We start from the raw sequence: 21,891 nt of genomic DNA, 5'->3' as shown, positions 1-21,891 counted from the left end.
AGCTACTGTATCCCGCGCAAAGCTCCCGACTATGGTGGCCTGTAATGGCCATTCATATTTCGATAACATGCGGTTACTTTTTTCCGAAGTCGTTCTAAAATAATAGTTTCATTAGCAGCGGCCGTCTTTTTTTTTATTTTTTTATTTTTTTAATAAAAACACACATAGGACGCACTGGGTTATAAGACGCTCTGTACATTTTTGACAATATTTTAGTATTTTAAGTGCGTCTTATGGTCCGAAAAATACGGTATGTTAGAGCTGAATGAACACATTCTAGTGCAAAATTAAGGTTCTAGCTTTTAAACACAACTTATTTCATGTTTTTGCGTGCTTCAGAGGCTGAGATATTTAGGTTTTAATAGGGAGAGGGCACCTTACCCAAAAATGGCTCAGGCTAAAATGGGTTAAAGAAAAAAAGAAATTAGACAACCGCTTTCCTTTGAGATTTGCCCAGTGACTCCAGTAGATACTAGTGACTTAGCCGCTGGTGCAGGTGCAATTTATGTTGCAGTGGATGAAAAGGGTATGTTACTGTACATCACCCAGTACTGACAATACAATTTAATAAGCTTTAATTTACTTGTTTTTTTTTATTTACTTCGATGGCAGGCCTACCCATAGCCATTTTGTTGTCGTTCGTTGTGAGATCGGGGGCCTATACTAAGAAGCTGGTTCAGGAGTAAACCAAGTTAAGTTAAGAGGTAAATCACAAATGCAGTATACGCGGAGGATTTCACTATTCCAAGCATTTGTATGTCTTTGGCAGTCTAAAGACAATGGTCCACTGGTTTGTAGTCCACCTTTTGTGTTTATGACGTGTTTGACGTTTTTTTTTAACTCCTCTTGTATCTTGAGACAGCCTTACTAAAAAAAGCTTGTACAGACCTAAAAGCTAAAACACACATCTCACTTTGTTTATATTTGGTTATAACCCGAAGAACAAAAAAAAAACCTGTTGCAGTGGGTTTCTGACAAAGTTACGCAAACGAAGTTTCACGCGCCTAAGAAGTGTAGTAACAGCTGTCGTGAAACAGGCAGTGCACAGCAGCACCACTGTTTTCAAAGTCAAAAGCAGACCTTTTTGTCAATGCCTAATGTAAAAGCAATCACACGGAGGATCTAAAGCACAGAGTGTTTCACCAAATGGCAAATGTTCGATTTAATCTCCCCCCCCCCTCTCTCTCTCTCTCACACATACACACACACACACACACACACACACACACACACACACACACACACACACACACACACACTCGGCAATCAAATGTTGCAGCACCGTAGCTTTGCTGCCCTCTGCACTCTGCGGTTAGGTCTCCGCCTAGTAGTCTGAATTTCACAAACTGGAGTGAGTAGAGGATGTTATGTAATGCCTGGCTAAGGGTTATGCAATAGCCCCCGACCTAAACACACACTCTACAGGAGCACTTGTTGTTGTTGCCCTACTGCCACTGCCCCAGAAACGGTCAAAATACAGAGTGACAAAAAAAACTGCTGACTAAGACTAAGAGTCGTATACTTTTATTTCTTTGAATTCTCAACCAAGTGAATTGGCTGGAATAAATATGTGGACTTTTACTCTTCCCGAACCCAGGATGTTCACCACACAGATAAAGAAACTTTATTTTTTGCATTTTTTTGTATTTTCTATTTGTCCTATCTTTAGAATGCAATGTTGTTGCACTGTGATGGTTATAGCGGGGCCATGTGCAGACTCGTTCTCTTGCACTCCGTCCTCCTTTGCAGGGGGCTGGGGTGTTTTTTAACAGCGGTAGATAAGGCATGCTCATGTCTCACCTCAGCTCCACATTCTCTCTCTCTCTCTCTCTCTCTCTCTCTCTCTCTCTCTCTCTCTCTCTCTGATGCCTGCCTTAGTTGCCCAGTGCTTCATCATAGAAGGGTCTCTAGACAGAGGTCAGTGAGGAATGAAAGGCTTCTTCATTAACCCATTAATGCCTAAAACACCTGCAGGAAGCACCTGTTAAACGCCTAAGCCATTTTGGGAAAAAGGTACTTTCAGCCTATAAAACCACAAAATCTCTACCTTTTGAGGCATATAAAAACATGAAATGTAATTTTAAAAATCTCAAATCTCATGAGCCTGATTGTTCTTCAGGTGCGAGGGTCAATGTTGCGCTATGCAGCAGCCCCCAGCATGAATGGGTGAAATTGTACTTTGATTGATTGATTTTGAGGCAATAGCCCCTTGAAGTAAACAGCGTTTTTAAACGGTGCACAAAAGTATATTTAAATTACTAAAATAATGAATTATGTCTCATTTGTGTTGTTCTAGGGCTTGCTGTCGGACTGGGTGTTGGGGCTCTGGCTGAGATGGCCAAGAAGAGTATGCGAAGCGATGACAAAAATGGTAAGTATAAATAGTTACGTAACACAGAATCTCATCTCTAATGTCAGGATCGCGTTAGGTTGTATCGATTTTTAACTAAAGTTTTAGTAACTAACATTTCCAGCATTGTAACTAATTCCAAGAGATAAATCTGGGCATGCAAGCTGCAATATTTTTTGTGCAGCATTCAATGGCAACTTTACCCTGTCACCAACTCAAAATTGAAACCTTGCAGTAACAAAAATATTGCTTTTTAACGTTTGCCATTTATTTTATTTTAACGTTTAATATTTGCTGTTTCCTAACCAAGAATTACAGAGAACTTCCAGTTCAAAGATCCAATTTCGAGTAGTGTGGCATGGTCTTATAGTGTGGCAAACAAAACAACAATCCTAAAAGTTAAAATAATTTTATAGTCTGACCCAGTGGTTCTCAAACGGTGGGCCGTGAAGGTATTCCAAGTGGGCCTTGAAATCATTTTCTAAAAATCAAAATAACATTTTTGTGTGTGTTGCTGTTGATTCATTTGAGTTTTATTGTTTATCGGGTCATAGATCGGGCCCCGAACATTTGTTAAAATTTCAGGTGGGCCCCAAGTTGGAAAAGGTTGAGAACCCTTGGTCATACCCATCCATTACTGTCTGACCCTCAGCAGCCCTTTTGTCTGGTGTGGACAGGATTAAAATAAAGATATTCTCAGCTGAGATGATCCCGAAAGTAGACATTTACAAGACATACCGTGACTCACTGGAGTCTGGGTGCTCAGGGAAGCCGACAGGGGGGAGACAAAGAGGTCACTTGTCCTGGGCCCAGGGAGAGATGGGCCTCAGTATTGGATCCTCATGACATTGTATGTATTGGGTTTGGGGGCCCTTTCAGATGTCTTTGTCCCGGGCTCAGCCAATCCTGTCAGCGGCCCTGATGGTGCTTATGATGTCTCTCAGCTGCCCCCCTCACCCTCCTTACAGCAGACAACGGGTGAATCACAATGCTGCCCCTTGTGCTGTAAAATTAGACGGGTCACATCACACCCCATTTGCAGCATCTTGCTCACACTGGTTCTTCCGTAAAAATAAACAAACCCTGTCCGAGGCTCCATTCCAAAGTCCTTTCTCCATATACGAAAGCCTCGGCAAAAAACGTTTCTCCTGGAACAAGTGGCCGGTCAGGCCAGGGGATTTTATTTACGGGAGCAGGGGCCACTGACGGCTTTGGCTGGGCCCGGGACAAAGACATCTGAAAGGGGCCCAAACCCAATATATACAATGTAATGATGATCCAAATCTGGGCCCCCTATCTCCCTGGGTCCAGGACAAGAGACCCCTTTGTCCCCCCCCCTTGTCGGCTTCCCTAACGGGAGTGTTGAGTCTTTTGCATCCCGGCATCCTTAGAGTTTAGTCGTGCCGCCCCAGCTGCTCTGCTAGGCCGGCAACAGGGCCATTTTTATTGAGCTGACCTTTACCGGGCCCCGCTGCCGCAGCAGTCTGTCACCATGGCTCGGAATGATGAGCTGTTCTAGAAGCCTGGCTGGGAATGATGAGCTGTTCTAGAAACCCTTTGTTGTGCATTCCAGGCACATTACGGAAGGGAATGGTGTCGGCAGAGACGGTCTCTCTAAAGAACAAAGGTGTCGGAAGCATTGGCTCAAGCCAGAGACGGTTCAAGGGCTAAGAAGAGCAACGTGGACCTTGCTCTAGACTCAAACGGCTAAGGCACTGTACTTTTATGCTGGAGTCCCGGGTTCGATTCTGGCACGAGATCGTAGCCCAGCCAGGTCTTCCCCCGTCTCTCTCTCCCAGTAACTTCTTGTCACTATCTCACACTGTCCTGTCCATAAATGGCATAAAAACTGATAAAAAAAGAAAAGCAATGTGGAAAAAGAATCTAACAAACATTCTATTGATTAGGCATGTGAGTCGTGCAATTCTTCTCGATCTGTTTGGAACCTACCTAACTGACCTAGTAGTATGTCACGTAAACCGATGCACTGTAAACACATGCCATTCTGTTTACACCGTAACTGTAAGGTTAACATTCCTCCAGCTGCAGAGTGAACATTCCTCCTTTGTGACCTGGAAAAGGCGTTGGGACAGAGCAATCCGGGCTTAAAGGACCAGTTCAGTCCATTTCAACATGCAGTTGTAATGCTCACACTACTCTGAACTTGTCAGTACCTGAGGTTTTTTTCTTTTCTTCTTCAGTCTTTTCAGAGATCTTGGTCATTGTAATGGGGACAGCGCTTTGTTTACATTTCAAAAAACATTTTTGTTTATTCCCTAAAACATCCGAAAGGTTATATAACATCAGCAGACAACTAACAAACAGCGGTACCTTTTGGGAAAATATTTGGAGTAGGCCTATGTTAAAAAAAATTAAATGTTAACAAACGCTGCCCCCATTAGAAAAGCTCAACAGCTATTGAAAATGACTGAACTGGTCCTTTAAAGTCCCAACTCTAGTCTAGTCTAGTAGCTAACACACACCAGGCAGGCCCAGGCCCACTGACTGACACTCATTTTGTGAAGCTTTGCCCATGCCCTGTAATACTGCCCTCCACTGGTCTAATCCAGAACTATGTAGCTTTATTATACTGCGATTCATTTTTTTAATCGTGTTAATTATCATGTGATTAATTAATCGAAATGAATGCATTAATGTCCCAGCCCTATTTGTAAGTATACAAAGTAGGAACTAAAAAAAAACTGTGTCGCAGGATGCTATTGGGGGCCCGTAGCGGGAGTCAATCACAGCCTTCCCATGTCACATAGCAACAAGATAGGTGAAGGTGGTGGCCGCAACTTTGTCTTCTGGAATGTTTTGCTCGGTGCTCAATTCCAAAAAAGTAGTGTATGGAAACAAGAGAGTAATGGCCCGTGTATATCAGGCGCTAACTACGCGACCCAGGTATTCGCTCTGGACGCTGCACTGACATGTTTGATTCAGCTAATCACATAACGGCTCTGTCTTGACAGCCTGGGACATTCTTCGATATGAACGTTCCAATTGGTTTTCGCCGAACCGCGTCATAGCGAATTCGCTTAAGATTAGCTTGAGTTTAATCGTCAAAATTCGCCCTGGTCGCTCAAGAAGCTTCGCTCCTGGCGAATTCGCTCTGGTAGCTTTATTCGTCTTCCCTCCTTAGAGAAACAATGACTTCCGCCGCGCAGGTCGCTTAGTTCGCCTTCGATGTACACGGGGCTTAAAGGAGTAGCCCAAAAGAGCCGGATGCAAATCAGCAACACTGTATTTTATTTTATTTTTACAACGCAGTTGTACCATGACGCAATTAAGACCCGCCCCTGCCGAATCTTGATTGGTTAGACACTTGTTTCCGCTTTTTACCCGGTTGAGTCATTCACGCTCCCTTGTAAGGAACACTGATGATGGGCCAGAGTCTCAAAACGTTTCTATCCCATTCTGTCAACAGTGTTTCCCATGCATAGATTATTATTTGAGCACCACAAATTGATCAAATGCCGCAGATATAGTACATGTACGTTTTTTAAAGAATTGTTTTGCCTGCAGCGCCACGCAATACGGCTTGGTCTGTGTGAAAAACTGTGTCAATACAGTTTTTTTTTCCTGATTTGCATCCAGCTCTCGTTTAGACAGTAGCAAGACTAATGTGCCTAGCTAGCTTTATAGACATGTCCCAAAATAACCAAAGCCCTGACTTACACAGACTTACACACAGACTTACACACACACACACACACACACACACACACACACACACACACACACACACACACACACACACACACACACACACACACACACACACACACACACACACTCACTTACCCACATAGTACTTTGGGTACTGTACTGTATACCGGTCGGTATACCCATGTACATATACAGTGCACTCACCCATCAAAACAGATGTTCACATATGGACATCTCTGCACTAATAAACTCATGCGCTAATGCTTGCGATATGATTTATAATCTTAATCTTAACACAGATGGACATCCTGAGCCCTCCGGTAAGCAAAAACACCCAGCATGTACTCTGCCTTACCAACAGTACAGAAATATTCATAAATGTACACACACACGCACCCACAAATACACCAATGGATGCCTATGAAAGTGACATCTCTGCTGCTTGTCCTCCACACACACACACACACAGACACACACACACACACACACACACACACACACACACACACACACACACACACACACACACACACACACACACACACACACACACACACACACACACACACACACACGCATGTACTGTATGAGGTGGAGAATATAGTTAGGTCAGCATGTATCTGACACAGGTGAAAAAAGGTCCTCCATGTTCTCCTCATGAGGAGTGTTTACCAGCAATCACAAGTGCTGTATGGGGGTAAATAAGATGTCTCTCACTAATGAGTCCGGCCCTGGGGTGTCTGTTGTGCAAACATAGCAAAAGCATGTTCAGCTTGCACATTGTGTGCATGGGATGAGATGTACAAATGCTGCAACATCTACGTACTAGTAAGCACTGACATGTAAAGGTTTGGACAGTGCACTTTGCATCGTTCTGAAAAAACACAGACATAAAAACGGATGAATGTAATCTAATGTATCAGGATGTGTCACGTTCTATGACTTGCACAGTGTTGCTTCCCAGATAAAAGGTGTGTCCGTGTGGTGATGCTTTTCGTGGGAGTTACATGTCTTGGAACGGCACAATGTTGCATTTTACTGAGGAGTTGAGTGTTTCATTGTGGGTGCTAGGTGATGGATTCTGTTGTTTTATCCCATGGCAGAACTATGTTTCATAAGACTAAGAGTATGCACATCCCACCTCGCTGAGGCTAGGTGCAGGACATAGGCGTGTATGACGTTTAAAAAAAAAAATTGTGAAAGTCCACAAACTGTTAGCCAGGCCGCACCCTCCTAGGCGTAGCAACTAGGCAGGTCAAGAGCAATGCAAGTACTTTCTGAGTTCCCGAAAATACGGGAACTCCTTTCACTTTGTTGGGAAGCAAACAACCATAAGCAAACCAAGGGAGGCGGGTCAACCATGCTGTTTGGGAAATGTCAATTGTTATGCTCTTGGTCAGACCTAGTCTCGAAGAGATTTGAACGTCGATGATTATCAGGCAAACAAACTGTAGTCCACTTTAAAGTGATACTGTCCCATTTTTGGAAATAAGCTTATTTTACACCTTCCCTTGAGTTAAATAATAGGGTTTTACCATTCTCCTGTACTTTCAACCGTTCTCTGAGTACGGCAGAGCAAATTTTACCTCCAAGCTAGCAGTTAACATGGACTCCTGTGAGGCCAGTTAGCCGCCAGCTGGTCTCATGGGACTCAATGTTAACTGCTAGCATGGAGGTAAAATTTGCACTGCCATACTCAGAGAACGGTTGAAAGTACAGGAGAATGGTAAAACCCTATTATTTAACTCAAGGGGAGGTGTAATATGAGCTTATTTCCAAAAATGGGACAGTGTCCCTTTAAGTATGCCAGATGAAGACCCTGTTGGGTTGAAACTTTGTGCAACTTGAATAAACCTTCAAAGTGGAGCTACACTGTGCAGACTTCTACTTTTTCTACTGTCAGATAAGCCTTTTGTCCTGCACCTGTAGAGAGTCCGAAGGAGACCTCAATGCTTGAAGCGTAGCTCTGTCATGGAATAAAGCTTTAAAAAAGGAATTCAAGGACCCCTCACTCTAAAACTAGAATCAGCCCTTGTCTTGTACTTTCACCTGGGATATGCACACTCCTCCTTCTCAATTGACTGATTGTGATGGGCATCTTGTCAATGTCTATCAGTGTGATTGTATATTTTGTGTCCGAGTTACATGTCTTGAAAAGACACAATGATTCATTCTACCGAGGGGCTCAGACAAGTGTTTGGTTTCGTGGGATGATTCATGATGATGACTTTAATTGTGATGGACGTCTTGTCGATGTCTCTTGTCGTAGGGAACAAGAAAGCCGTGTTGGACTCCAGCCCGTTCCTGTCGGAGGCCAACGCAGAGCGCATCGTCAGGACCCTGTGCAAGGTGCGCGGCGCCGCCCTGAAGCTTGGCCAGATGCTCAGCATTCAAGGTGAGCCCCTCAAAGCTGAGCCCAAACATTACATTACATGGCATTATGATTACATTACAATACATCGCATTACATGACATTACGATTAAATATATCTAGGGATATACCGATACTGGTATCGGTATCGGCACCCAATACTGCTCATTATACTCGTACTCGTACTCGTCAAGCACTTGCCGATACCAGGAACGATACTGCTATTATACAAAAAATGCTAAATCTTGTCACGTTCTGTGGACTTGAAAGCAGCATGGAAAAAAGTGCCACCTCATACATTTACTAACATTTAAATCTACATGGAAATGGACAATAAAAATACCACAGGTGGAAAAAAAACAAGGCCATGCATTTAATTTCATTGTATTTTGGTGGTAAAAGGTATCGGTATCGGTACTCGGTATCGGCAAGTACACATATGTACTCGTACTTGTATCGGTTTTCAAAAAAGTGGTATCGGTGCATCCCTAAATATATCGCAGTACATTATGGCAGTGGTTTCCAACCAGGGTTATATGTGCCACTAGGCGTACTTGTGCACACTTCAGGGGGTACATAGAAAAAAGCTACAATTATATACATAGAGCATGCATGAGGATGGAGGAAGGGATGTAGATGTGCATATGACTGAAGATGTACTCAGGGCTTAGGGGGTGTGCACGTCATGCGATGTGTACTTGGAGGCACAGTGTGTGTGTAAATATCCTTTTTTAAATGCACCTCTCATTTTTTATTTTGTACATCTGAGATTGAAGCACGATTGGTTGTGAATAGATCCTGTTGGCCTCATGGTTTGTTTACTGTAGTTAAGAGAACCAAAACAAACCAGCAGCATTTCATTTTGTTATTTTGTTTAGACTAGCTACGACCTCTATGTTCAGAGTCTACTTGTCCGTGTACGTTTGGGCGTGTGTCTGTTTACTCATTGGGGTGAAAGGGGTCAGGAGGTCATGGCACAGTTTTTTTTCTATTTATTGCTGCCGCTGAGTTACACAACACCACTGCCCACCCAACACTGTCTGTGAGTTACTTTAAAGTGTGTGTCAGAAGTGCTGTTCCCGTTTCCTATTATAGCTTTCTAGTTGTAGATCAGGCGGCCTACAGAATGTATCCACACCCGGCAGTGCCCCGCAAGTAGTGGCCTTCACTCGTTTATCATTGGGGCACCTCTACCATAAGTCTCTCCCCCCCCAGTGTTTGTGTGTCACCGACATGACCTGACAAGGTTACGACAAGGTGGCCGTGTTTCCCTAGCGTAATGCTAGTCGTAAGTCATCATTGCTGGGCTCTGCCAGTGTGGTTGGGGTGGTGTCGTTTGACAGGTGTGTGAGAGTGAGTCGAGAGTAGAAGCTGAGAGGATAAGACTTGAGGACGTCATGTGACTACGGTCTTCTCTCTCGTGATTGACGGTTATGAGCGAACCCTGTCTCCTCCACATTTTTATTATTGACGACGTTATCTGCCTCTAGAACAGTGATGACTCCACAAAGGATGGTACATGTGCTGTATTTCCTCAAATAATTGTAAGGGCTGCTATTACTGTACCATAAACGTTATTTGGAACAGGCTACAAAAAGGGGGAGGCTACAAGTTAAAGAACGCTTTTCATGCAAAAAGAAAAGGCTTTTATTTATTGAAAAAATGGTTTAGACCAGCCTACTAAAAGAGGCAGGAACCAGGCTATACATTGAGGAATTACGGTAATCATATATGGAGTGGAGTGTGGAAATGTTCATATCCAATTTTGTCACATGGGAACTTTCTTCTCCACTAATGTTTGCCAATGCACCAGTAATACTTATCTCTGAAAAATTCCATCAGGTAAGGCACACTGCTGACGCTCCTACATTAGAGGATAGTCATGTTGTTGCCTGGTCAACATTGCTCAACGTTCTGCCCTTATAAAGCAAAATAATGATAGAGAGTGAGCTGTTATTGACCTTGCACAGTATAATTTAATTGGTTCTCCAGCCAACAGAAGTTAATCAGAAGATTCAAAATGTACCTATGATGGCAACACAACTGTTGTATGTCATGGCTACTGATTTAGATGTTGATTCAAGAGTATGAGGTCACATTAACTGCGAGTTTACAGTGCAGCAGCTTTGACAAACCCCTGCCATATTGACCAAGGGAGATTGAACAAAACTGTGCTGAACTTTTTTCGTCCTGTCTTGCTGTTCGCATGGATGGAGTATCCCTTTAACCTTCAATGAAGTCTGTGTTCTCTTTGAGATAGGAACAAATCAGCGAACTTCAATTCTTTTGTAATAGATGGCTTTGCTAATTTCATTGCTTAACTGATTTCACTGCAAGATCTTGTGCAATAAATTACTTCACTGATGTCACTGCTTGATGAAGGTGTGAAGGCTGAAGTGTGCAGACTTTTTTCCTTTTTACTTGGGAGTTTTTATGAAAACAAACGCCTATCTACTGTACGTATGAACCTGGTAGTAAACCGTAAAAGTGAACAACAAAAGCCCAGTCTGAATGTACACTGCAAAATGTACCACACACCGGCATACTTAGATACACTGTCTTTACAGTAACATATTGTGGTGTATTGACACATTGACTGTGGCGTATATTGCCCCCCTAACTCTTTGACAGGGTGTCAGGCAATCATTAAACAGCTTTATGGCATAGAGAACCTAGGTCAAGTATGCACGCCTGTGAACTTGACTGTGATATCCACACACACCACACTTCCCATACATTGAAGTGACCCTGGGGACAGGATTGATTGGAATGTGAATGTGAGATCTCTCTCTCTCTCTCTCTCTCTCTCTCTCTCTCTCTCTCTCTCTCTCTCTCTCTCTCTCTCTCTCTGTCTCTCTCTCTCTCTCTCTCTCTCTCTCTCTCTCTCTCTCTCTCTCTCTCTGTGCGTTGTTTGTCCACAGTAATGTAGAGAGGTTGTTCAGAACACCTCCCTTGAAATGAGGAGCACTCAATAGTCAATACACTGCACTTGCATGACCCATGCTTAGACATTGAGTAGCTCTGTGCACATTATAGATGTGATAAAAACACTAACCTTCAGACTGGTACAATCAACCCATGAGTTTACCACAACACTTTATAATAATGTCTGCTTATAAAGCATTGATAACACTTTGTAAATAATTGACTAATGATGAACAAAACATTAACAAATGTTTGTAAATACTGCACTTTGTACATTAAAGTTCCTTTAAATGTTAACTTCCATACATATCACACTTAGACAGTTCACAACTTTTGTCTATATTGGGCAGATAAAGCAAAAATGTGAGTGATAATGAAACAAAAATGTTAATGATAAGCATTTGAAGTATTTCTCATTGAGTATTTTGTTATTTAGCCCTGACTGTTTGTCTGTGTGAGTATGGCAAGCATTTGTGGTGCCCTAAAGGGCCACAATATGGTCCAGGAGGAATTCTACAGGGGCCCCCTGGCCAACTCTGGCCGCTGTCTAAAACCGCCATGGTATAGGGTGCCCCAGATCAAAGCACGGCCTGCCTGCCTGCCTGCCAGCTTGCCCTCTTGTAGGGCTTACAGGCCGACCAGAATGGAGCCGGCGCCGGCACCAGTTACGTTTGGCACTCAAGTGCTTATCTGCGAACGGCCCGTGTCCATACCGGGCTCTGAGCTGACTGTGTTACCCGGATGAACCTGCTGACGGCCACGCTGTCGTCGCGGTTCGCAGAGAAAAACCTAGTATTTTGGGGTTCGCATTGCGAACCAACTGTCTCGTTCATGGACGCTAAAATCTGTGCCGTGAACACGATGGCCGGTTTGCGATCAGGTGCGGGAACGGGCACCGGCACTGTTCTCAGTCGGCCTGCATGCGCTATTGTAGCGCATTCAGGCCGACTGAGAACCGTGCTGGAGCCCGTTCCTGCACCTAATCGCGAACCAGCCGTCGTGTTCACGCCACAGATATTTGCGTTCGCGAACCGGAAAATTGGTTCGCAATGCGAACCGCAAAATACTAGGTTTTTCTCTGCGAACCGTGACGACAGCGTGGTCATCAGCAGGTTCATCCGGGTAACAGTCACGTGCGGAAAAAAATCAGAGCCCAGTATGAACACTGGCGGTTCGCAGACAAACACTTTAGTGCCGAACGTAACTGGTGCGAGCACCGACACCGGCTCCGTTCTGGTCGGCCTGAAAGCCATATTGGTGGATAAGCAGGTCCCCTTGCGGTGCCTCCTGCATTGCTATGTTGCCTTTGTGTTGCTGTTGTGTTGCCACACTCTGGCTTACTCACAGGCTGAGGGACAGCAGCAGCAGCTTGGGCAGAGCAGAGGGCAGGACTTTTTTAGGTGGGGCTGGAGTGCAGGGATTGGGGCGGTCGGTCTGAGGTAGACGGGGTAAGGGGGCGGCGAGTGGGGAGGTCTGAAGTACCGGGGTGGGGTTGCGAGTGGGGAGTTCAGGGGTGGTTGGACTGTACAGTGAGTGAGGAGGTCTGGAGGGGGGTTGGGAGGGGGGGGGGCAGTGCAGTCGACTCAAAGTTAGTTGTCAACGAGCCACATAAGGACTGTGACCTTCAACCCAGTGTGAAAATCAGGGTGGCAGCAGCTACTGTAGATAGCCGTGCACTTGAAGTCGATACTAAGAAATGCAACAAGACGTTTTTTCGGTGCGGGTGCGTGTTCCGTGTGTGCAATGCACGCTTGCGTGCCATGGGTGAATTGTGCACAGTCTTGGATCAGTGCATGCTAGGAAGGAAACTCTTGGCTATGAGAAACCCAAGGTCATGAACTCACTCTCGCAGAAAGACAGATAAGACATTTACTGTATGCAGTCAAAACATGCTGTAAAAAAAGACTTTGTGCCATAGCAAAATTTAGCTCGCTAGGCTAGGTCCATGCTACTATGCTGATAAAATGCACAATAACATCCTGAAACTGATCGAATAAAATAGAAATGCCCCTGGAATATTTTTCCCCCTTAATTATTTTATCATCTGGTAACTCTTTGTCTTGCTTATATCAGTGTGTGTACCATGTAGCATATGCATATATTACATTACATTTATATTAAGCAGAGTTTTGTCCAAGGAGGACATACAAAGTACAGATTTGGAGATGAATTCAGAGTACAGTATTGCAAGTAATGTAGACTTAGAGCAAACAAAGTGCAGCAATAGATACTATTTATAGTATGTAACGCTGCATTCTGGGCTGTTTGGTAACAATGTGTCCTCAACTGTGAGGCACACCCGCATTTTGCCTCTATGGATACCTGTATACTGCTGTGCTTGGACAACATGCTACTGTAAGGTCACACAAACAAACTCAAACAAAGGCTCCAATATACCGTTTTTATTTAATTACATGGTTATTATCAGCTGTTCCTTACACCCTGCAGACTATGATCCTACAGCAGTATGTAACTCTGCTGCAACATGTGTGTGCGTGTGTGTGTGTGTGTGTGTGTGTGTGTGTGTGTGTGTATGCGTGTGTGCGTGTGTGCGTGTGTGTGCGTGTGTGTTTTTGCATGCATGTTGTGGCTCTGGTGTGATTCAGTACACTTGTGCTTTTGCTTGCCTGTGTCCTTTGTCCACATGCCCGCATTTTCCCTGCAGGCATGCCTGCATGTGGCTGTGCGTGTGTCAACATGCTAAGGTCAGAGTCACAACATGCATGTTGAGCAGAGCATAGCCGGCCCTGTTTAGATGCGCCCTACAGTGGAGGTCACCGCTATTTACGCACGCTCACAGTCACTCAGTCATACAGTATTGCAGTGTTGATCTGCAGGCAGCGAAGCCGACTGGGGAGGCAGAAAGGGGTCAATTTTCCGGGGCCAAGGAAGAAGGGGGGCCCAGAATTGGATCCTCATTACATTGCATGAATTGGGTGAGGGGGCCCTTTAGAGGCTTTTGTCCTAGGCCCAGCACAAAGTTGTCAGCGACCCTGTCTGCTGGACATAGCAAAAGAGACCTTGTCCTTCTGCATTGTTCAGAAAGACTCGCTCAGCTTTGTTATGTCACAGACACAATGTGACCCTATGTGCCTGGGTTTCTTTTATTAGGCATAGTTTCCATAACCTGGCTCTTGTGATGGTGGAACGTACGGTATTCACCGAATGTGTAGCATATTGACCAAAATATTATTGTAATTGTTGACTGCTGTCATATTTCATAGATGTGTATCAAATCAGAGCTAAGCATGGGATCTGTCCAATATTTTGTCAGTGATTCTAAAACTACGGTTGGCTTAGTTATGAGACTTTGGAACGGTGGCTTGCCGGTTTACTGTACATCCATACCAGCTGTAGGAAGCAAGGGTAGTCTCACCCTCATTCACCTACTGCATCTCAACCCGTATCACTGATGGGAGTGTAGTGTACCCCATATTATAAATAATAACTAACTAATAGGGTAAAACTTTATAATAATGAATGCAAAAAAGCATTATAAAGACTTAATAAATAATTAACTATTGATGAACAAAACATTAACAAATGTTTGTAAATGACTAGGAAATGTTAACAAATGTTTGTAAATGACTAGGAAATGTTATGTTAATATCTTATATTTATCAAACATTTACAAATTGCTTGTAAATGCCCACAAGCCTACCTGGGAATCTCCCGTCGATATTGGGACCCAGCACTGCACAGCACATAGTACACACACACACAGTCGTATGCATTATCCCAACCTGCTCTCACCTTTGAACTGTTATGTTTGAGTCAAGGCGCCTGTTTATTTTTCGAAACATCTTGAGCGCAACATTATTCTTGCTTCCTAAATAATAAAGGTGTAATTAAAAAAAATATATATATATACATTCAAATAAAATGAAATAATAACTGTTGTGTCGTCTGTCTTCCAGACGATGCCTTCATAAACCCCCAGCTGGCCAAGATCTTCGAGAGGGTTCGCCAGAGCGCAGACTTCATGCCCATCAAACAGATGACGGTGAGGCCCCACCATTGACTTGTGTACGGTATGAGGTAGACTATATGGACTTCATCTGAAAACATTTAAATCCCCACATACGTATACACTGACCTTTTTTTTCTTCAAATTTTTCACAATGGCAGTCTTAACCTTTGTGAAAAAAGCAAAAGCGAAATGGTCACTGTGTTGGAGTTATAGCTTTTTCTGATTTGCGGCCTATGGGTTATCTCCAGCGCACCTGCCAGCTGAGATGTGCAGGGAAAAATCACGAAGTTGTACATAGACTTTATCTGAGGTAGAATATACTGTGCAAACTTAACGAGGTAGACTATACTGTAGAGACCTGTTTCTCTTACTGTGTCTCTCTGTGTCCATTACTGCATGTCTCTGACACAGAAAGCCCTGAACAGCGACCTGGGCCCCAACTGGAGGGACAAGCTGGAGTCGTTTGAGGAGAGGCCCTTCGCGGCGGCGTCCATCGGGCAGGTGCACCTAGCCAGGCTGAAGGACGGCAGAGAGGTGGCCATGAAGATCCAGGTGAGACCCCGGGCACCTGTGGATGAGCGGGTGCAATTTGAAAAAAAATACAAAAACAAGTGAAATTTTCCCAGTCATAATGAATATTTAGGAATTGATGGTGGTGGCAAGTATTCATGAAAAAGGTAACATTTGGGAATGGGCAGCATGAATTCTGGAAATAAACTAAAACTAAAAACATTACGCAGTGCACCTTTAAATGTATGACAAAAATAAAAAGGACGTAACCGAGGTTGACCACAAGGCACTCAAAAGAACATAGAACAAGGATACGAGTTTGGTGAAATTACATGCCATACGTACACTGCTAAGTATGTGTCTGTAACAAGCAGTTGAGTGTGAAAGATTGCCAAGCAAATGGGCTGAATGGCTGGTTGCCAAGGTAAACATCTGGTGGAGATGGGCCTGCAAAGTCCTGGGTGCTCCAACAGAAGTCTGCGTTAAAAGTTAGAAGTGAATTTAAAAAAAAAACACAAAAAAACTTTATTGCAAGTTGTGAAGCAAGAAGTGAATTATTAAGCGAAGGGCTCAGTGTTTGTTTGAAACATTGCAGGTCAATAGGACTATTGCGTAATCTTGGACTGCGTTACTATGTAGCCACATACAGTAGAATAGAGAGTTGAGAAGTTTATTTGTCACATACAATGCTATACCCAACTTACAGCATGCAGTGAAATGACAGAGTTCTGTCATTCAGGTGTACGTGCAGAAAGGCTTGAAGAAACATCAAAAAACACACACAAAATACACGCATAGCATAGCCTATAGGCTGTAATGAAGTAGACGATATAAAATGTAGACTATGTTGTTTAGTGTTCATATGCGTAGCTGTTCAGATCAAGGCAAGACTTCGTGGTGTCACATTTCCATGCCGTTGTGAGGTTTAAGTATCAGTTCAGCTTTCTATATTGAAAGGATTGACCGTAGGTCATGTAGCATTATAGAGCATTAGCACATACAAATTTGGTGCCTGGAACTTACCTGGAGATTAGATGTCTTTCATATCGGAACGATTGTAAGTAAGTAAGTAAAATGTATTTGTATAGCTCTTATCACAGACAAAACAGTCACCAAAGTGCTTTACAGAAAGTTAAAAAAATACAGATGCAGGTAAACATCACTACATAGCGTAGCAAAAGGAGAGCCTAAGTGCTCCCATTTATCACATGTACATAGACATCCACATCATCCATCAAACAATAGAAGAGGCAGAGTAAAAGCACACAACAAGCACAGAGTAACAAGCACAACATAATTAAAAGGGGAAATAAGTGCGTAGCTAAATGGACTAGGAAGGGAAAAGTGTTGTTTCCCCGTACGGGTAGTACACTGTAGTGATAGTAATGGTGCATTCCCCAGCGGTAGGAGCTTCCCAATATGCAACCAGGAGGCGGCTACCTCCCACTTGAAAGCGTTCCAACCAGCAAGTCAAACTTGAACAATTTCTATCACTGTGCACCCATGCTGGCTTTCACCATGTTCTCCTGTGCTGTTGTTCCTCCATAGTACCCTGGAGTGGCACAGAGCATCAACAGTGACGTCAACAACCTCATGACGGTCCTCAGCATGAGCAACGCTCTACCTGAAGGTGAGGACCCCTGACACACACACACACACACACACACACACACACACACACACACACACACACACACACACACACACACACACACACACACACACACCGCACACACACCGCACACACACACACACACACTCACACACACAGTTGCTCTGAGAGTGACAACCTTTTAATTACATTTTTTAGGTTTATTGACATACTGTATTTAGCTACTCATCTACGCATTGTTTTGTTGTACTGTTTAGTATGTTTATTTTTATACTTCCTGGACTATAAATATTAATAGTAACAATAATTTAGGCTGTTTTATATGGATTGGACTGGCACGCGCTGGGCTGGACTGACCACTGTTGTTATGGTCTTGGGGGTCATCTTCCCAGTAAACACCATGCCAATAGAAGCACAGCTACACACACACGCACGCACGCACGCACGCGCGCGCCACAAGAGCAGTGCAGCATGCAGCTGTCTCATCAGGCTCGGGGGTATCCTTTGCATCCTCCTCAAGATCAGCGTTTCTCAAACTTTTTCAGATCGAGGACCACTTAGTCGCCCCAAAAAATGTTCAGGGGCCTCCTGTCAACTGAATTGGCATGGACGGGTGCTGATTTCTCACTGCTAATTTCGATGCGGATCACTTGCTTTTTATTACAAGCCTGTCTCTCATTGTGGTGAAAATAAGACTTCAGCTATGTTTAGCTTTGTAATAATGTTACAAATATAGCCTACTGCTAGCTCCTCTTGGAAAAGTAGAAATCCCCTCGCAGACCAGCTCAGCTCTGCTGTGGACCACCAGTGGTCCCCGGACCACACTTTGAGAATCACTGCTCAAGCTCAACACCAGTGACCTCATTCCTGCCTGAAGAGTCTTGAGTGAGAACTGGCGAATCGGCTAGCTTACAGCGTTTATTGCGCCAAACATTTTAATGTGGTTTTGATGTGGTCACCCAGAAAAACCTGTGGCCTTTTAAAAAGGGACTGAGACAGGTGCTGCCACTGATTGCCAGTTCTTCAAGTCCTGTCCCCTTGGAGCCCTGCAGATTGGGTTAACCCATTTAAGCACTTTTTGGGAAAAAGGGCCCTCTGCCTATTAAAACCTAAATACCTCAGCCTCGGAACACATAATAAACATGAAATAAGTAGCATTTAAAAGCTCGGATACCCATTTTGCATTTAGCTCTAACATACCCACATTTTTAATAAGAAAAGCTCAAATCTCAAGACCCTGAATGCAGCGTATCTGTCGCTCCAGGACACAATGGGTTAATCAGGAACAATCAAGCCCACACGAAGCCCAGCAATCGCCACACACGTCTCCAATGCAACAACGTGTCGTGCAACACCGTGTCGTCTGATCACCCAAATGGCCGTGACTTTCCCGTTGAACTCCAGGGGGCGCTGTGGCGCAGCACGCTAAGCCCCCCACATTTGGGCTTACATGCCCACAGGGACCGCGGTTCGAGTCCGGCCGGGGTCATTTCCCAATCTTCCCCCTTCTCTCTGTCCCACTCGCTTCCTGTTTCCATCTCACACTGTCCTGTCAAATAAAGGCATAAAAAAACCCTAAAAAACATAAAAAAAGAACTTCTTTCATTCTGCATCCCTGCCAGTCTCCTAAAAGTTTGCAGCTCACAGCTCGTAGACGCGCAGCTTAGAGCGTTAAGTCATGTTGATTTTGGAAGAACCTCCTTATGAACTGTCTCCTCCTAATTAATCATCTCTGCTTATGTCACACTTGTACGCACGCACGCACGCACGAACACACACACACACAGACACATTCGATTTATACTGAGTGCCTACAGTATGAGTGCCTTTTCGTTTGTTTGTTCGTTTGTTTACAAGTCACTGTTTGCAAATAAGCCCCTGTGTTTAGTTCAGAGGGGTGAGATAAGAGAAGATGAGATGATGATGATGATGAGATGATGATGATGATGAGATGATGATGATGATGATGATGATGGTGGTGATGAGGATGATGATGGTGGTGATGATGATGATGGTGGTGGTGGTGGTGGTGATGAGGATGATGATGGTGGTGATGATGATGATGGTGGTGGTGGTGGTGATGAGGATGATGATGGTGGTGATGATGATGATGATGGTGGTGGTGGTGATGATGATGGTGGTGATGATGATGATGATGATGATGGTGGTGGTGGTGGTGGTGGTGATGGTGAGCCATTAGTGTTCTGGTGTCGCTTGTGAACCTCCCAAACAGCTGCGTGGATAGATAGTGTGTCTATATCCCCGACGCAGTAAAACTGGAAACGACACCTGGTGTTGACAGCTGCTGGGTTGATCTCAGACACAGGCACACAGACACACAGACACACACACACACGCACGCGCGCGCACACACACACACACACGCACGCACGCACGCACGCACGCACGCACGCGCGCACACACACACACACACACACACACACACACACACACACACACACACACACACACACACACACACACGCACTCCGATGCTAGGGCCTCAGAGCAGTACCTCGGGGTGTCTTGAATTACAGTGGTCTTTGTATTTGTTTAATACCCTGCGTACAACTTTACCCGGTGTAAATCCAAGCTTACGTGTAGAGAAGCCTATTTTCTCTGTGGCAACCAGCGCTAACCCTTTGTGTGTGTGTGTGTGTGTGTGTGTGTGTGTGTGTGCGCATCTGTGTGTGTGTGTGTGTGTGTGTGTGTGTGTGTGTGTGTGTGTGCGCGCGCATCTGTGTGCGCATCTGTGTGTGTGTGTGTGCGCGCATCTGTGTGTGCGCGCGCGTGTGTTTCGTCTGAGCAGGTCTGTTCCCGGAGCACTTGATCGACGTCATGAGACGGGAGCTGGCGTTGGAGTGCGACTACCTACGGGAAGCCCAATGTGCCAGAAACTTCCAGTACGTGACGACCGAAAACTGTTGGTCTTTCTCCCTCTCTTCTCTCGCCGCCCTCTCTTCACTTCTCCTTCCACTCCTTTTGCTGTCCTCCTTTCTCTCTGTTTGTCTCTCCTCTCCCTCACTCTCTCCTTCTTCCATCCATCTCTGTGTGCGTGTGCGTGTGTGTGTGAGAGTGTGTGTGCGAGTGTGTGCGAGTGTGTGTGTGTGTGTGTGTGAGAGTGTGTGTGCGAGTGTGTGCGAGTGTGTGCGAGTGTGTGTGTGTGTGTGTGTGTGTGTGTGTGTGTGAGAGAGAGTGTGTGTGCGTGTGTGTGCGAGTGTGTGTGCGAGTGTGTGTGCGAGTGTGTGTGTGAGTGTGTGAGAGAGTGTGTGAGAGAGTGTGTGAGAGAGTGTGTGAGAGAGTGTGTGAGAGAGTGTGTGAGAGTGTGTGTGCGTGTGTGCGCGCGCACGTGTGTGCTAGCTGCTATCTACTGTCATCACCTTAAAATAGGCCACGTCATGTAAAGTCAAAAATAAATCCCACGGCATGAGCTGTGATCTAGCAATCCTGGAATCGCAAAATCCCTCTCTCGCTCTAGCTCTAGCTCTAGCTCTCTCTCTCTCTCTCTCTCTCTCTCTCTCTCTCTCTCTCTTTGCCCCTCTCTCTTTGTGTCTCCCTCCCTCTCTTTCTTTTCCTCTCATTCTTTCTCTCTTTACCCCACCCTTTCTGCACCCTCCATCTCCCTTTCTCTCTCTCTCCTTCCCAATAGGGAGGGAAAGTAATCTCATCGCCCCCTGCTGGCAACGTTCCAACCCCCTGCAACAAATGAATGTTTTTTTTCTTTGAAAAATTACATCTCGGCCCTGACGACGAAGTAGAAGTAGTGGCAGTCATATTATGGGCATGTTGGCCCGTTTTATCGAACCAGGTGGTAAAATGTTCGGTTTTTCACTGATCTCAGCTGATTTTAATATTCTTTAAAAAGCTAATACAGAACTACACTGACTGGCATGTGTGGCTTGTTTACTCCATGTAATTAGCATAGCCAAATTAGCATAGCCAAACATGAGCCAGAGAGGTGGTTACTCGTCACCACAGAAGCCATCATATCTACTAGAGAATTTAAAACCATACCAAAATGATCGCGTGTATATATGTGTAATAAGAAGACAATGTGGAACTCATAGGATTACAAGAATGTGAAGATATGCGAAGAACTTGCGTTCGATCGCGTTCATTTGTTTCTCTGTGTTCTCAACGAGGCGCGAAGCACAGCATGCTGGGAGCTGTAGTCCGTTTCCGACCAGATTGGCACAATTTCTATTTTTCTTAAAAGGGCAAAAAATGACTTGAGATTTTCACAGGTAGTAGTTCATGCTATTGTGTACGCTGAAAAATGTGTCTGGTGTTATAGTTCCAAGTCATATCTTTGTGGGATTTTTAAAAAAACTTGTCTATGGGAGTTTCAATAGGATCACCCTGGTGTTTGGAACGTAACCGCTAGGATCGCTGTTTTCCACTTTCCCTCCCAATTTGTTACTCTCTTTCTTCCTTCTGTCCCTCTCTCTCTCTCTCTCTCTCTCTCTCTCTCAACTTCTCTCCTT

General features: G+C 44.5%; 1 protein-coding gene across 2 annotated transcripts in view; it reads left to right on the top strand.

The window, feature by feature from the left end:
- coq8aa (coenzyme Q8A, genome duplicate a) overlaps positions 1-21,891 on the top strand; it is a 63,401-nt gene that overhangs the window by 31,037 nt on the left and 10,473 nt on the right. For both annotated transcript variants that reach the window (XM_063223682.1, XM_063223681.1), the window contains exons 5-10: positions 2,297-2,371; positions 8,289-8,414; positions 15,233-15,318; positions 15,697-15,837; positions 17,344-17,425; positions 20,217-20,310. In XM_063223682.1, the coding sequence (XP_063079752.1) occupies positions 2,297-2,371; positions 8,289-8,414; positions 15,233-15,318; positions 15,697-15,837; positions 17,344-17,425; positions 20,217-20,310 (604 nt within the window). The remainder of the gene's footprint in view (positions 1-2,296; positions 2,372-8,288; positions 8,415-15,232; positions 15,319-15,696; positions 15,838-17,343; positions 17,426-20,216; positions 20,311-21,891) is intronic.

The sequence above is a fragment of the Engraulis encrasicolus genome, chromosome 18 (genome assembly GCF_034702125.1).
Source record: "Engraulis encrasicolus isolate BLACKSEA-1 chromosome 18, IST_EnEncr_1.0, whole genome shotgun sequence".
Classification (NCBI taxonomy): Eukaryota; Metazoa; Chordata; class Actinopteri; order Clupeiformes; family Engraulidae; genus Engraulis; species Engraulis encrasicolus.
The sequence above is the reverse complement of the archived record's forward strand: the minus strand, read 5'-3'. Positions and strand labels throughout refer to the sequence as shown.